The sequence below is a fragment of the Oncorhynchus nerka genome, linkage group LG3 (assembly GCF_034236695.1).
Source record: "Oncorhynchus nerka isolate Pitt River linkage group LG3, Oner_Uvic_2.0, whole genome shotgun sequence".
Lineage (NCBI taxonomy): Eukaryota > Metazoa > Chordata > Actinopteri > Salmoniformes > Salmonidae > Oncorhynchus > Oncorhynchus nerka.
In genome coordinates, this window is record NC_088398.1 from 42,616,098 (window position 1) to 42,634,005 (window position 17,908).

Below are 17,908 nucleotides of genomic sequence, written 5' to 3' on the forward strand. Positions count from 1 at the left end.
ATACACAAAGTATATATTTTTAAACCTGCATATTTACACTGCTCAAAAAAATAAAGGGAACACGTAAACGACACAATGTAACTCCAAGTCAATCACACTTCTGTGAAATCAAACTGTCCACTTAGGAAGCAACACTGATTGACAATAAATTTCACATGCTGTTGTGCAAATGGAATAGACAACAGTTGGAAATTATAGGCAATTATCAAGACACCCCCAATAAAGGAGTGGTTCTGCAGGTGGTAACCACAGACCACTTCTCAGTTCCTATGCTTCCTGGCTGATGTTTTGGTCACTTTTCAATGCTGGCGGTGTTTTCACTCTAGTGGTAGCATGAGACTGAGTCTACAACCCACACAAGTGGCTCAGGTAGTGCAGCTCATCCAGGATGGCACATCAATGCGAGTTGTGGCAAGAAGGTTTGCTGTGTCTGTCAGCGTAGTGTCCAGAGCATGGAGGTGCTACCAGGAGACAGGCCAGTACATCAGGAGACGTGGAGGAGGCCGTAGGAGGGCAACAACCCAGCAGCAGGACCGCTACCTCTGCCTTTGTGAAAGGAGGAGCACTGCCAGAGCCCTGCAAAATGACCTCCAGCAGGCCACAAATGTGCATGTCTGCTCAAATGGTCAGAAACAGACTCCATGAGGGTGGTATGAGGGCCCGACGTCCACAGGTGGGGGTTGTGCTTACAGCCCGACACAGTGCAGGACGTTTGGCATTTGCCAGAGAACACCAAGATTGGCAAATTCGCCACTGGCGCCCTGTGCTCTTCACAGATGAAAGCAGGTTCACACTGAGCACGTGACATACGTGAGAGTCTGGAGACGCCGTGGAGAATGTTCTGCTGCCTGCAACATCCTCCAGCATGACCGGTTTGGCGGTGGGTCAGTCATGGTGTGGGGTGGCATTTCTTTGGGGGGGCCGCACAGCCCACCATGTGCTCGCCAGAGGTAGCCTGACTGCCATTCGGTACCGAGATGAGCTCCTCAGACCCCTTCTCAGACCATATGCTGGTGCGGTTGGCCCTGGGTTCCTCCTAATGCAAGACAATGCTAGACCTCATGTGGCTGGAGTGTCAGCAGTTCCTGCAAGAGGAAGGCATTGATGCTATGGACTGGCCCGCCCGTTCCCCAGACCTGAATCCAATTGAGCACATCTGGGACATCATGTCTCGCTCCATCCACCAACGCCACGTTGCACCACAGACTGTCCAGGAGTTGGCGGATGCTTTAGTCCAGGTCTGGGAGGAGATCCCTCAGGAGACCATCCGCCACCTCATCAGGAGCATGCCCAGGCGTTGTATGGAGGTCATACAGGCACGGTGATGCCACACACACTACTGAGCCTCATTTTGACTTGTTTTAAGGACATTATATCAAAGTTTGATCAGCCTGTAGTGTGGTTTTCCACTTTAATTTCGAGTGTCACTCCAAATCCAGACCTCCATGGGTTGATAAATTTGATTTCCATTGATATTTTTTGTGTGATTTTTGTCAGCACATTCAACTATGTAAAGAAAAACATTATTTAAGAATATTTCAGTCATTCAGATCTAGGATGTGTTATTTTAGTGTTCCCTTTATTTTTTTGAGCAGTGTAGTTAAAGGAAATCCAGGTTAGCAGGCAATATTAACTAGGGAAATTGTGTCACTTCTCTTGCATTCATTGCACGCAGAGTCAGGGTATATGCAACAGTTTGGGCCGCCTGGCTCGTTGCAAACTAATTTGCCAGAATTTTACATAATTATGACTTAACATTGATGCTTGTGCAATGTAACAGCAATATTTAAGACTTAGGGTTGCCACCCATTGGATAAAATTATAGTTTCCGGATTTGACCATATTAATGACCTAAGGCTCTTATTTCTGTGTTATATTATAATTAAGTCTATGATTTGATAGAGCAGTCTGACTGAGCGGTGATAGGCAGCAGCAGGCTCGTAAGCATTATTTCAAACTTTACTGCGTTTGCCAGCAGCTCTAAGCAATGCATGAATCACAGCGCTGTTTGACTTCAAGCCTATCATCTCCTGAGATTAGGCTGGCAATACTATAGTGCCTATTAGAATATCCAATAGTCAAAGGTATATGAAATACAAATGGGATAGAGAGAAATAGTTGATGTGTCAACTACAACCTAAAACTTCTTAATTGGGAATATTGAACCACCAGTTTTCATATGTTCTGAGCGAGGAACTTAAACGTTAGCTTTTTTTACATGGCACATATTGCACTTTCTTCTCCAACACTGTTTTTGCATTATTTAAACCAAATTGAACATGTTTCATTATTTGTTTGAGACTGTATAGATTTTATTTGTATTATATTAAGTTAAAATAAGTGTTCATTGTTCATTCAGTATTGTTTTAATTGTCATTATTACATACAGTTGAAGTCGGAAGTTTACATACACCTTAGCCAAATACATTTAAACTCAGTAAAAATTCCCTGTCTTAAGTCAGTAAGGAACACCACTTTATTTTAAGAATGTGCAATGTCAGAATAATAGTAGAGTGATTTTATTTCAGCTCTTATTTCTTTCATCACATTCCCAGTGGGTCAGAAGTTTACCTACACTCAATTAGTATTTGGTAGCATTGCCTTTAAACAGTTTAACTTGGTTGAAACGTTTCGGGTAGCCTTCCACAAGCTTCCCACAATAAGTTGGGGTGAATTTTGGCCCATTCCTCCTGTCAGAGCCTGTGTAACTGAGTCTGGTTTGTAGGCCTCCTTGCTCGCACACGCTTTTTCAGTTCTGCCCACACATTTTCTATAGGATTGAGGTCAGGGCTTTGTGATGGCCACTCCAATACCTTGACTTTGTTGTCCTTAAGCCATTTTGCCACAATTTTGAATGTATGCTTGGGGTCATTGTCCATTTCAAAGATGCATTTGTGACCAAGCTTTAGCTTCCTGACTGATGTCTTGAGATGTTGCTTCAATATATCCACATAATTGTCCTCCCTCATGATGCCATCTATTTTGTGAAGTACACCAGTCCCTCCTGCAGCAAAGCACCCACACCGCATGATGCTGCCACCCCTGTACTTCACTGTTGGGATGGTGTTCTTTGGGTTGCAAGCCCCCCCTTTATCCTTTTGGGTTAGGTGAATGTTCCCGCAAAACTGCTTACTTCCTCCAGGACTGCCTCGTAGAAGGAATGACATGCGGCGCATAGACGCAAGATATTGAACTTAACTGTGTTCTATATAAGTTAGTGCCAACTAATGAAGCGATCAACGTTTTTTTTCTGTGATGGAATGAACATGATCTCAACCCCTTTTTCAATTGAACAAACCAAAATAAATATAACTTTGCAAGACCGAGTCCGTGACTTTGTTGTATGCAGAGCCAGAGCGCAACGGAGTAGAATTATATTATCAGGGTAACGTTAGCCCATGAGCAGTCTTTCAATCACCCGCAAGTGAATGAGTTTTTCAGATCTGTTCAGAATGGAGCGCAGAGCCGCACATGACCGCATGTGTTGATGTTCTTTGCTATTTGGCGAGTTATTAGCCCAGTTATAGATAAGTATAGGTAGACATTGGGGGAGTTACTGCTTCCTACAAAAGCACAAAACGTGTAGGCTACATTTCAAGGTGTATACATACATTGTACATACATAATACATTGTATTTTGTAAAGTGGTTTCTTGCCTCATACAATCAAATTTACAGTCAACTATGGTGTTGAAGACCAAGTAAAAAAATATAAATTTGTCAAGCCCTTCATAATGTAAAAACATTTTCAAAAGTTTCATGCAATGTAGGCCTGTATTGAACTACATACATGCATACAAACATACATACAGTGGGGCAAAAAAGTATTTAGTCAGCCACCAATTGTGCAAGTTCCCCCACTTAAAAAGATGAGAGGCCTGTAATTTTAATCATAGGTACACTTCAACTATGACAGACAAAATGAGGGAAAAAAATCCAGAAAATCACATTGTAGGATTTTTAAAATGAATTTATTTGCAAATTATGGTGGAAAATAAGTATTTGGTCAATAACAAAAGTTTATCTCAATACTTTGTCATTGCCAACAACTGGTATATAACAGAGGTCAAATGTTTTATGTAAGTCTTCAAGGTTTTCACACTGCTGGTATTTTGGCCCATTCCTCCATGCAGATCTCCTCTAGAGCAGTGATGTTTTGGGGCTGTTGCTGGGCAACACGGACTTTCAACTCCCTCCAAATATTTTCTATGGGGTTGAGATCTGGAGACTGGCTAGGCCGCTCCAGGACCTTGAAATGCTTTTTACGAAGCCACTCCTTCGTTTACCTGGGCGGTGTGTTTGGGATCATTGTCATGCTGAAAGACCCAGCCACGTTTCATCTTCAATGCCCTTGCTGATGGAAGGAGGTTTTCACTCAAAATCTCACGATACATGGCCCCATTCATTCTTTCCTTTACACGGATCAGTCGTCCTGGTCCCTTTTCAGAAAAACAGCCCCAAAGCATGATGTTTCCACCCCCATGCTTCACAGTAGGTATGGTGTTCTTTGGATGCAACCCAGCATTCTTTGTCCTCCAAACATGACGAGTTGAGTTTTTACCAAAAAGTTATATTTTGGTTTCATCTGACCATATGACATTCTCCCAATCTTCTTCTGGATCATCCAAATGCTCTCTAGCAAACTTCAGACGGGCCTGGACATGTACTGGCTTAAGCAGGGGGACACGTCTGGCACTGCAGGATTTGAGTCCCTGGCGGCGTAGTGTGTTACTGATGGTAGGCTTTGTTACTTTGGTCCCAGCTCTCTGCAGGTCATTCACTAGGTCCCCCCCGTGTGGTTCTGGGATTTTTGCTCACCGTTCTTGTGATAATTCTGACCCCACGGGGTGAGATATTGCGTGGAGCCCCAGATCGAGGGAGATTATCAGTGGTCTTGTATGTCTTCCATTTCCTAATAATTGCTCCCACAGTTGATTTCTTCAAACCAAGCTGCTTACCTATTGCAGATTCAGTCTTCCCAGCCTGGTGCAGGTCTACAATTTTGTTTCTGGTGTCCTTTGACAGCTCTTTGGTCTTGGCCATAGTGGAGTTTGGAGTGTGACTGTTTGAGGTTGTGGACAGGTGTCTTTTATAATGATAAGAGGTGCCATTATTACAGGTAACGAGTGGAGGACAGAGGAGCCTCTTAAAGAAGTTGTTACAGGTCTGTGCGAGACAAATCTTGCTTGTTTGTAGGTGACCAAATACTTATTTTCCACCATAATTTGCAAATAAATTCATAAAAAATCCTACAATGTGATTTTCTGGATTTTTCTTATTATTATTTTTCTGTCATAGTTGAAGTGTACCTATGATGAAAATTACAGGCCTCATCTTTTTAAGTGGGATAACTTGCACAATTGGTGGCTGACTAAATACTTTTTTGTGTGTGTGTACACACACACACACAGTGGCTACTGTAGGCTATATCATAGAAATCAAAAGCTATTTCCATGTGAAAATCTTATGAGATTTAACCCACTGGTTGTGTTGGTAGGCCTACATTATGATCAAATAGCCTATTGGCTACTGTCTAAAACTGTAAGGGTACAGCCTCCGTGTTCACTGTAAACACTTGCCGAAGGTTGCACAGAATTCTCACAATGTTGAAGTTTCTGCTCACAACACCTAAAGACGTGTTCATGTGCTTGATCCACAATCAGTTGGACATGAGCAGTGCCGTAAATAATGAAATGCAGGTGGTTGAACGGTCAATCCAGTTAATAACACTGCAATAGTAATCCTCTCTCACTAGCTGTGCTCTGGCAGTTGGCTACTTTGGCACCCAGAATCTAAAGACGGCCTTGAATAGGAGCAGAAGTCTAAAGTCAGCCCTTTCCCGTGTCCAGATACTGACTACAAGGGGACAATGGAGCTGGCTAGTGTTGCAGCAGCAGCTCATGTAATGTAGCTAGAGAAGGACGCTCTTGACCTGTTCGTCTGATGTTCTGTGGTGGAATATGTCACAACTAGGGTTGCAAACCTCCGGTACGTTCACAGATTTTCCAGAAATCCCAGTTGGAAGATTCCGGATATCAGGAGGGAGTAAGCAAGAAATCCGCTATCGTCCAATTTTGGAAAGTTACTGGAATTTTGCAAACCTAGTAGTAACTTAATTATTATAGTTTGATAGGACAAATGTCTCGACCTACAGTCACATTTGACAAATGGAACTGTTATGGGGCATTGGTTAGGCCTATGGCTATACAAAACTGACAACAGCACCCCAGCATCGTTGTGTGGTTAAGCGATTTAGATTTAAGTCATTTCGCAGACGCTCTTATCTAGAATCGAACCCACAACCCTGGTGTTACAAGCGCCATGCTCTATCAACTGATCCCCGCAATTATGTAACAACTGAGCTAAAAATCTATGTCCCCTTCAAATGGCATGTTATTCCCTATATAGTGCCCTTCTTTTGATAGGGCCCTGGTCAAAGGTAGTGCACTACATAGGGAATAGGGTGCCATTTGGGACTTACAGTGTGTTGAGGGTTACAGGGTTGTTACTAGCCTTGTCACAGTCCTGTCAGTGACTCAGAGCTTCCTGCTGCTATTGCCAAACAGTAGCATTGTCTCTGTATACCACAGACCATTTATCTATCACTTGTCTTCCCAGCTGTCACGTTTACCAAAAGCCCCAACCAGTGGGATTTCTACTGTTGATAAGATTAGACGGTGTGTACACACATCATCCAGTTTCACCCAATCCTTCTCCTTTCCTTGTGGCCTTTTGTACACTTAACAAAAAATATAAAAGCAACATGTAAAGTGTTGATTCTATGTTTCATGACCTGAAATAAGTTTCCAGAAATGTTCCATATGCACAAAAAGCTTATTTCTCTCATGTTGTTTGTCCATGTTACTGAGCATTTCTCCTTTGCCTTGATAATCCATCCACCTGACAGGTGTGGCATATCAAGAAGCTGATTAAACAGCATGATCATTACACAAGTGTACCTTGTGCTGGTGTCAAAAGGCCACTCAATGTGCAGTTTTGTCACACAACACAATACCACAGATGTCAAGTTTTGAGGGAGTGTGCAATTGGCATGCTGACTGAAGGAATGTCCACCAGAGCTGTTGCCAGGGAATTTAATGTTAATATCTCTACCATTAGCTGCCTCCAATGTCGTTTTAGGGAATTTGGCAGTAAGTCCACCCGGTCTCATAACCGCAGAGCAAATGTATGGCATCGTGTGGGCGAGCGGTTTGCTGGGGCAAGTGGTGGTCACACCAGATACTGACAGGTTTTCTGATCCACGCCCCTTTTTTAAGGTGTCTGTGACCAACCGATGCATATCTGTATTCCCAGTCATGTGAAATCCATAGATCAGGGCTTAATGAATGTATTTCAATTGACTGATTTCCTTATAGACACTAACTCAGTAAAATCTCTTAAAATGTTGCATTTATATATTTGTTTCAGTATATTTGACTGCAGGCCCCTGTTCATATCATCCTGGTGAGTCATGGGCTGTGTCAATTGTCCACTTATGGTAGTTGCTGAGTACAGTGTATATTTCTAGCAGAAATGTCTCATTCCCGACACACACTTACGTGTTGCTTCTGATATTGTTACATTTCCTCTATGGGTCTGACCTTGAGTTCCGCCATGTTCTGTTGCGCAGTTGAATGTTCAATATGATAAGCACTTTGCCGTGTGGGCTGACATTAAACACTGTGCAACACATAAAGTGATCCCCAGCCGATCTTGCCTAATTTAAAATAATATCTCGAACTGCTATTTGGTTTCATTCACAGGTCCCAAAACATTTGATTTACTGGTTATTTGACTGAGGTACAGTAACGTTTAGATGGCTATTTGTTGATAGTGGCCAAAACAGTAACTTTTTAACTGTGGGATTCCAGGTGTTTTATCAGTCCACAGTTGTGTCTGAAACGGCACCCTCCTATTTCCTTAGAAACGGAGTGTACAAAACATTAGGAACACCTGCTCTTTCCATGACGTAGACTGACCAGGTGAAAGCTATGATTCCTTATTGATGTCACTTGTTAAATCCACTTCAATCAGTGTAGATGGAGGGGAGGAGACGGGTTAAATAAGGATTTTTAATCCTTGAAACCATTGAGACATGGATTGTGTATGTGTGCCTTTCAGAGGATGTATAGGCAAGACAAAATATTGAAGAACCTTTTGAACAGGGTATGGTGGTAGGTGCCAGGCGCACCGGTTTGTGTCAATAAGTGCTTTTTGAGATTGGTTCGGTTTCGTTTAGATTATTGAAAAATAATCACGGTTTTCGGTTTCAATATTTTTTAACATGAATTCTGTAACGACACAGAATAAAACAATTCATAAATGTACTATGATGGTACTGACTCTCCATTACTGCTTATCACTTAATAACCATTTATTTACATCACTTTACTTGAATAAAATATTTCAGTTGTTGTGCATATTCCATTTGTTTTATAGGGTGACTTTTGTTATTTCATTTCTTTAGAAAAATACTTCATTATTTTGTTTCTCATCTCTATAGAGCTGCTGCCTATGCTGCCTGACAAAATCACTATTTCGGTAGTTCTTGAAAGTAAAAAAGGCATCACTTAGGTCATGTATTTTCAGGTAGAGATACCTCATGAAGGTACTGCTCTCCATCCCTCTTGATCGCGCATCTTCTGTCTCGCCGTGTCTGCCCCCACACAGACCGGACAAGTAGGCGTGCAATGGATTATGGTCATTGTAGTTAATTATCATGTTTTCTGCGCTAAACTATTAGGATATTGGCTTGTTGGAAACTACAAATCCCTTACTATATCGCACAGTTCGGGCTTGATCTTATTTATCTCTAGGGAAACAGTGTATTCAACTCACAGAAGAAGAAAAAATGCACAAAATTAAATTCAAATAACTGAACCGATGTCGATATATTAGTTGTTTTTAAAAACCGAAAAATAACCCACATTTCAGTTAATCATTGAGCACTACACCCTAATGGCCTTCGGCGAAGGTGAATGACCCCATGGCCATGTAAACGTCTGAGGTGTTTGCTTATTGCTAACACCGGTGCAAAAGAGAGCCCCAAACCCAAACGGAGAAGGAGTGCATCTCTCCCAGCCAGGTGTTCCAGATATGCATCTCAGTGACTTAACCCTTCGATGTTAGGATCATTGCTATTGGGGTACTGTGGATAGAACCAATATTCCTGTGAGTTAGCACTACAGCAGCGGCACCTTTTTTGTGGTGTTTCTTCTGTCGGCTATCGCAAGTATTTTTCATTTGCCTTGCTAAACTATATATTCCATGTTTTATTGGTATTGATATTGGCTTCGAAAGGGTACGAACCTTAACATCGACCATGTCGAATGTGAGTTATGATTCATGTTTGTTTCAGGGCCATGCAAAACATGATTGGTCAAACAGACTGTGAAGCTCTGAATATACACTCTGCAATGTGTCAACTGATAAAGCACCAACATCCCTATCTTGTTGTTCTAAGAAGGGATTAGTGAAACACAGGCCTGGCTGTGACTTTGCTGATAGTAACCCATTGTTGTTTTTTAATATTTGGGAAAGCAACATGGCATCCTGGTAAGGGATTACAGTGTATGTCCCAAATGCGCCCATAGTCCATATATATAGTGCACTACTTTTGACCAGAGCCAATAGGGTACTGGTCAAAAGCAGTGCACTATGTAGGGTGCCATTTGGGATGTAGACAGAATAATAATGCATTAGTTACACACTTGGCACACACTGGTTGAATCAACGTTGTTTCCATGTCATTTCAATGATATTACGTTGAACCAACATGGAATCGACATTGAATTGTCTGTGCCCAACCTTTTTGTCAAAATGTGTGTGCATGGAATATTTTGATGGTTTATACAGCAAATGGACGCTTTCACGCTTGTGGTTATTATAGGCCTTGCACATCCTGTCTAATTTAAGTGTTTTCTCAGACAGAGATCATTTTATGTTAACGCCGTGGATGCTGGGAAGTCGACACATGCAACACCACTGTTTACATTTTGAAGTCCTCACCAAGCACATATTTAGATTCCACCTGAGGTTGTGTTCTCCAATTTTGTCCACATCAGTTTTTCCTCATTTTCCTTTTGATTTGGAGCTGAACAGAAGCACCATGTGTTCCCTGATAGACTTGTTTTAATATGATGTTGTGTTAGTTGAACAAAGACAGGCTATAAAGTAACATCGTATGGACCCTAAAGAACCCCAATGGACATCGGCCTTCTTTTGGCTTCATTGTTTTTAAATTCAATCAATCAATAAACTAATCAACCAATCAGTCTCTTAGTCCATGTAAAGATGTGCGGCTCTGTTCGTCCTAACAGCTCTACTTTACCTTAATGTGTTCCTACCTAATACACTCATTTTCTCCATGCTGAAAAAAAAAAAGGAGTTGGGACGCACACAAACCCAGCCCCGGGACAGCCAACTAGCAAGCATCAGGCTTCCTGAACACTAAACAGAAGCAGGCCTTGATCCACCACTGCCCCTCCGACTGCGAAGCCAGCCCACCACGAGAATACACAGTGAGTCGGCGGCTTCTCTCTGATTGTTTCCCTTCTCTCTTTCTGTTGCGCAAGCTTTCTTAATTGTTTGAATGTTTTATTAACTGTTTTATAGTGTTGACATGAAAGTGAGAATGCAACACGGCGTATGGTGACGTCACCACGATGTCGGCTAACGTGCAGGGCAAATATCATGCAGTATCGTCGTATGGGTCACTGCTGGGCAAAGATTCTATTTGAATTCTTACGTTGCCGACATGGTACCGCAACACGATCTGATCAACTGTGAGACTTGAATTACTTCCAGATACAGGTGAATAGGCTAGAATGCATTAGTCAATGTTGCCGGTAGACTGCATTCACTTTGGGGCCCGCCATGCTTCTTTTTGTTAGTCACATTACATATCAGTTGTGCTCTGAGCTCAAGTTAAATCCTTCATCTTCGTCCTTAATGGGTGTGAGGCTTTTGTTTCGGGGCAGAGCATGTCAATCTCATAGCCGACCCGTTCTGAATGTGTCCTACTATTACTGGTCTCTGTGAGGTAATAACCCAATGGCTCCCTATTGTCTACAGTGCACTATTTTTGACCAGGGCCCCAACCAAAATCACACTGCAGAGCCCCTCAGTGACCCTGAACTGACACCTGTCTCACAACACCCCGAAAGAGCAAGAGGGCTTGACGACACGCCACATCAATTAAGCAGCTGTTTTGACATTATTAATCCCATGTGATGTTGGGTGGCATTGTGTAGAGGTGGGGATATGAATTGTATTAAAATAAAGGCTAAACTCAAATGTGTTGTTTCTGACACTTTACAGCCACTGCTGTTAAAACCGCAGGAGATTTTTTTTTTTCTCTCTCTCCATTTTCACAAAGGAACATTTAGTCATGAATTCTCAAATCCTTTCGCTTTTTCTACCCTTTGCTCCTCTCGCGTTCGTTCTCAAGGGGCTCCAGCTGCGGCTCCGGCTGCAGCGTCATATGGCTTGCAGTCTGCAAGTCTGAGGGCCCTGTGTTTATACCAGAATCAGACATCAAACCTCTCAAAACAGCCATAATTAAATCACTTCTACTTGTCCCTCCTTGGTGGTCCCAAGTCCTCTATTGAGAGAGTGCTGATTATAACACATCCCACAGACGGGATACACGATGACCAATGGCATATTTCCGACTGACCGTATGTTTGTATGTACAGTATGTGGGTGTTATGCTTATTTAGTTATTCTAATGTATTAGATTAGATGAGATTCACAGGGATGAGTGTTGGCCACCTAGAGCGAGAGAGCGCACGTACTGCGATCCAGTGAACTTTGAGTAGTCAAATATTGTGGTTGTCGACGACAGGGAGCATTTTTTTTTTGTTACTTATTTTGCTTTGTCGCTTGTTTGACTGTTGATTTTATGGTGGAGGCTGAAAAGGTGTCTGAGAATACCGCTTCTGTGAACGCCTCAAGTCTGTGCTGCGAAATGAACATGGGAGGTATTTTCCCCCAAAACGTCAGGAAAGGGAAGTTGCAGTTATTTTCTAATATTTCCTTAACTACTTCCACAGCTAAGTTACGCCTTGCCAAAGCTAAGCGAGGGCGTCTAAGAATAACAAGCTCAAAACTGCTAAAGTAATGACTGTGAATCAATGGATGACCCTTTTTTTTTTGTGTATCTATCGTTATTAGGGTTGATACGGATTTGGCAAGAAACTAGATGGTTGATGGTATATAGAGACAGGAATCACTTCAAATAGAATTAGTATGTGAATTCCAACAGCCTGTAGCTGTGCCCCAAATGGGACATTATTCCCTATACAGTATTCTATGGGCCCTGGTCCACTGCACTACATAGGGAATAGGGTGCCATTTGGGATGCATCCTATAAAAATGAAGTGCATTATCAAAACAATTGACAAAAAGTCATTATATCCTGTACAGAAATATGGGGGATGTGCAGCTTGTGACAACGCGGATCTCCAAGACCAGCCTGACACAAGGCCGAGGTTCCCCAAGTCAGGATCCTCCAGCCTTCACTCTCCCACCCCGCAATGCCCGGGTCAGTCTGGGAGGGACAGCACGGCTGGATGGGAAGGTATGGATCTCTCTCCACTTCCCCCTCTCAAAATCCCCTTCTATCCTCCTGACGTTGTACTGGTTATATCTGTTTCTTTTCAACCCGCCCCAGCATGTGTGAGTTCTGCATGTTGCATCATTTTCATTGTGTTAGGAGTGGAGAGGTGCTGAAGCGGACTTGTTGCTCTTGGGTCAAGGCCTGATGTTGAGCCCCACCTCCTGTTAGCAGACAGAGGCTGTGCCAAGACTCCTTACTGTGCTGTTCACTGAGCACTCCTTGAGCATCACCTGGGTTTAGGGGTTGATTTGGGATTGGGCATCAGTCTCCGGTTATCAGCTGACTCAATGTGGCCATGGAAGAGCAAGCAGGCTTTGTACAAAAAAAATGCTTTTCCCAACATGTAACTGAGGTTGACAGACGGTACTGTCAGGTCATTACATTTACATTATATTTTAGTCTTTTAGACACTCTTGATTTATCCCAATGGTCCTTTTTGGAGAAGACCTGCTTGAATTTCCCATCTGATTCTAGCATGGTTCATTGTTCATTGTTATCCTATCAAAGGAAGAAATCTCTGCCCCTAAGTGTTTTAAAGTTTCCAAACCGATAAGTCGTAGGCTATACTTTTAAACAGGCACTTCAAAAAATTGGGTGGACGGTTCCGTAGGTAGATTAAAGGTCTATCATGGGTGAAATGCTAGTCAAGAAAGAGAAATATAACATATGTCATTCAGCAGGCCCAAAGTTTCTTAGTTGTGAGTGCCTACACCCCACCTCCTGTTGTCTGCTAACAGGAGGTGGGGCTCAACATCAGGCCTTGACCCAAGTGGGTTAACTGCCTGTTCAGGGGCAGAACAACAGATTTGTACCTTGTCAGCGCAGTGGTTTGAACTTGCAACCTTCCGGTTACTAGTCCAACGCTCTAACCACTAGGCTACCCTGCCGCCCCATGGTTGGCCCCAGTGAGAATCGAACCCATACTCTACCTGCTGAGGCACACAGGACCACGCAATGCATTTATGAAGAATACTTTATTAATTTCATGCCTATACCTGCAGAGTGTGGGTTTGTTGTCTATGTATTTCTTATCCCCAAACATGCATGATTTACACCATCCACTGCACATCGCACTCAAGCTACACCAACTCTCCAGTGGCCTTGCTTCATGTTTGGACACCTGCTCTTCAGATGCCCCAGTCTCAGTTCTTGTAATGTCTCACCACTGCTTTCCATGTTAAAGGGATATTTCACCCAAATTACAAAATGACATTGTTTTCCTTACCGTGTAATCAGGCTTTGGTTATCTGGCCACTGTCTCCAGATGCTAACGTTTTATAACATTTTGTATTTTGGGTGGACTATTGCTTTAAAGACATGACGGCGGTGTTATGGCAATGCATTGAGTGGGATTTCTCTTTTAGATTGAAAAGGATATGTGATTAACAAGACTGTATTGTTACAGAAAGCAGACTCCTGTCACTGTGTTCACCTCCACTCTACCCATCCGCCTGGTTTTCATTTGGCTTCTCTGTCGCTGATTTTGAGTCTGATGTGAAGCATTGAAGTAGTTTCTAGGACCCATGTTATGAATTTGAATTGCATCCGGTGAATTAAATGAAACAGTAAAGTCTTAAAGGAGAGATGTGATAATTGATGGAACTGTTATTAGGCATTTGCAGAGGAATATTGTCCATAACTATAATGCCTTTCGACCAATCAGCATCCAAGATCCAAACTAGGGCTGTCCCTAATAAAGAAAAAAAACGTATATAATCGTAGTCGATCGAGAGTTGTCTGTTCTTTCGACCATATATAGACACACCCTATGTTTGAATAAAATCAGCTAAATGTAAGCTACTGATCTTGTCTGATGCTTTAAGCACCGAAATGAAGACACACAAATGACTAAAGAGTGAGCCAGAGATCAATATAGTCTAACAAGAAGAAAAAAACCTGTTCTGACCCCACCCCCGCTGCTGGCCTATGCAGATTCTGCTATTAACCTCCTGAAGTTGCCTGTAATAGGCTACACCAGCGGTCTGCAACCTTTTTCCATTTGGAGTACCAAGTTACGTACCATTGCTACTGATCTGCGTGCCAGTTATGATTTTCATAAGCACATTTTCATGGAACAGTTGAATATAATTTCTAATCAAGTCTTCATATCTCAGAATCAATGTCAAATGATTAATCTAAATGATATCTAAATGAAAATGTCAAAGTAACTTCTAATAACATAGCAGCCCGCAGGTAAGAAAATATCCGGATAAAAAATAAATATCCCTTAAATCACATTGGCTAGACTTGGCCTGTCTGCAAAGAACTTGAAACATTTGTATCAGTTATTGACTTGCTAGCAACATTGTGTAAAATATTCTGGGCCCTCAGTTTCCTGCGCCAGTGACCTCCTGACAGATCGACACAGCTGTAGGCTATTTGCGCAAGGGATAAGAAGTAATCAGGTAGGCCTGTTTTATGACGTTTCCATCAGAGCATTACATTGTTTTTCCCATTTCATGCTCTGGTTGTTGAAAGGGAGAGCGCTGGAAAGATTTTTCAAATAGGCTGAGGAACTATTCTCATTCTCAATTGATTTAAAAACGTTTGTTTACTTGCTGTATGGGGTGAAGAACAAATTACTTTGAGAAGCTCCACAGTGATGGTGAGCTAAAACAATCAGAAATAGTATTAGATCCCCAAATGGGCACACTTTTTAACAAATGTCATTAGTCACATGTACCGAATACAACAGGTGTAGACGTTAGTGAAATGCTTACTTACAAGCCCTTAACCAATAATGCAGTTTTAAGAAAATACCTTAAAAAAAGTAAGAGATGAAAGTAACATAATTAAAGAGCAGCAGTAAAATAACAATAGTGAGGCTTTATACAGGGGGTACCGGTGTCAAGGTAATTGAGATAATATGTACATGTATGTTGAGTTAAAGTGACTGCATAGATAATAAGAGTAGCAGCAGTGTAGAAGAGGGGGGGGGACAATAAAAATAGTCTGGGTAGCCATTTGAAGAAATTGTTCAGGAGTCTTATGGTTTGGGGTAGAAGCTGTTAGAAGCATCTTTGACCTAGACTTGGCGCTCCGGTACCGCTTACCGTGCGGAAGGCAGAGGGAACAGTCTATGACGGGTGGCTGGAGTCTTTGACAATCTTTATGGACTTCCTCTAACACCGCCTGGTATAGAGGTCCTGGATGGCAGAAAGCTTGGCCCCAGTGATGTACTGGGCCATGATAGTTGGTGATGTGGATGCCAAGGAACTTGAAGCTCTCAACCTGCTCCACTGCAACCCCATCAATGAGAATGGGGGCATACTCGGTCCTCCTATTCCTGTAGTCCGCAATCAGCTCCTTTGTTTTTATCACGTTGAGTTCTCTGACCACCTCATCGTTGTCGGTGATCAGGCCTACCGCTGTTGCGTCATCATAAAACTTAATGATGGTGTTGGAGTTGAGCCTGGGAGTACAGTCATGAATGAACAGGGAGTACAGGAGGGGACTGAGCACGCACCCCTGAGGGGCCCCGTGTTGAGGATCAGCGTGGCAGAAGCGGGCTGACAGGAAGTCCAGGATCCAGTTGCAGAGGGAGGTGTTTAGTCACCGGGTCCTTAGCTTAGTGATTAGAGCTTTGAAGGAACTATGGTTTTGAACGCTGAGCTGTTGTCAATGAATAGCATTCTCACAGGTGTTCCTTTTGTCCAAGTGTAAAAGGGCAGTGTGGAACGCAATAGAGACTACATAATCTGTGGATCTGTTGGGGCGGTATGCAAATTGGAGTGGGTCTAGGGTTTCTGGGATAAGGGTGTTGATGACCAGCCTTTCAAAGCACTTCATGGCTACAGACGTGAGTGCTACGGGTCAGTAGTCATTTAGGCAGGTTACCTTAGTGTAACGAGCAGGCCTGGTAGCCTAGGCCTATTTCTATGGGTAATCAAGTGCGTGTCCTTACTCATGAGTGCTCCAAACAAGACAATGAATAAATTGACAACTCGTAAATTTAAATTTTAAATAAACCAAAACATTTTTCTCACAAGTGTAGCCCAGATTGTGCGCTCTGCATGAAGCTGGTTGAGAGAATTCTAAGAGTATGCAAAGCTGTCTTCTAGGCAAAGGGTGGCTACTTTAGAGTCTCAAATATAAAATATATTTTAAATTTGTTTTAACACTTTTTTTGGTTACTACATGATTCCATATTTGTTATTTCATAGTTTTGATGTCTTCACTATTATTCTACAATGTAGAAAATAGTAAAAATAAAGAAAATTAGTAGGTGTGTCCAAACTTTTGTTTGGTACTGTACATAATATGTATCTCATACTCTCAGACTACTGTATATTTGCCACTACTCAACAAAAAAAATTTGGTCAACCAACATCCTAGCGACCAAACAATCGACCAGTCGACTAAATGGGGTCAGCCCTAATCCAAACTATCTGGGTTTTTTAAAATATTGTACCTAAACCAACCAGTGCTCTTGGCTAAGATGCAATGGGACTGTAAAAACTCTCCCCTATCGTCAACTTTGTCCGGGTTCTCTAATTGACCATCTTTGCGTATGTGTAGCCGTCAATGAGCTTCCACATTCTGTAGATTTTGCCTCCCGAAGGTCTCATGGTGCTCTGATTACTCTCGCTGCCCGCAAACCCTTGTGGTCTGCTCCTAAAACACAGCGGCTAAGGCAGAGGAAATTGAAATCATAAATGCTGCTGCAGAACCTGCCACTGCTGTCTGGAGCCAGGGCTGGAGCCAGGGCTGGAGTATGAAGCTGAACGCCTGGGACTGCTGGGTGCGTTGGCGAGGAGAACTGAACTGGCTTTGTGTCCAGCCACTGTACCTCAGACACTCTGTCAGAATCCATTTAGCTGTGGTCACAGATGCTTAACACCACAGAGCACCACAGGTCCATCGAGTCCAGATTAACAGTGGCCAAAATAGCTGCTTGCCCTGAGTTAGCCTGGCTTCCACAACAACCCTAGGACCAGGCTGATGGCCATAGAAGTGATGTCATGGTTTGAGTATTTGATGAAAAAAAAAAAAAACATTGTTAAACCCACTGCAGGTTCTTGATTGCTAGACAAATATACTACCTCGTTTAGCTTTATATACAGACTTGTTACGTACATAGTTGATAACATGTGTGGCCCACCACTGCTACCTGTGGTGCTCCACATGTCTAAATCACTCATACAGGAAACTTACCACTCCCCTCTGCGTCGCCCTAATCTACGGGTTTATTTTCATTTGTCTAGAAATGTATTTAAGATCTTAACAGATTCCAGTTGTATTGGATGAAATGTGAATAGGGGGGAAATCCATAAGGATCCTATTTATGGTT

The 17,908-nt window shown here is 42.5% G+C and overlaps 1 protein-coding gene across 3 annotated transcripts in view; it reads left to right on the forward strand.

The window, feature by feature from the left end:
* Window positions 1-17,908, forward strand: part of LOC115108228 (myosin light chain kinase, smooth muscle-like) — a 93,630-nt gene that overhangs the window by 4,399 nt on the left and 71,323 nt on the right. For 2 of the 3 annotated variants that reach the window (XM_065011978.1, XM_065011972.1), the window contains exons 2-3: window positions 10,384-10,519; window positions 12,426-12,579. In XM_065011978.1, coding sequence (XP_064868050.1) covers window positions 12,430-12,579 — 150 coding nt within the window. In that variant the 5' untranslated portion in view covers window positions 10,384-10,519; window positions 12,426-12,429. Of the gene's footprint in view, window positions 1-9,060; window positions 9,171-10,383; window positions 10,520-12,425; window positions 12,580-17,908 lie in introns of those variants that run through there. The other variant, XM_065011974.1, reaches the window with a different exon arrangement.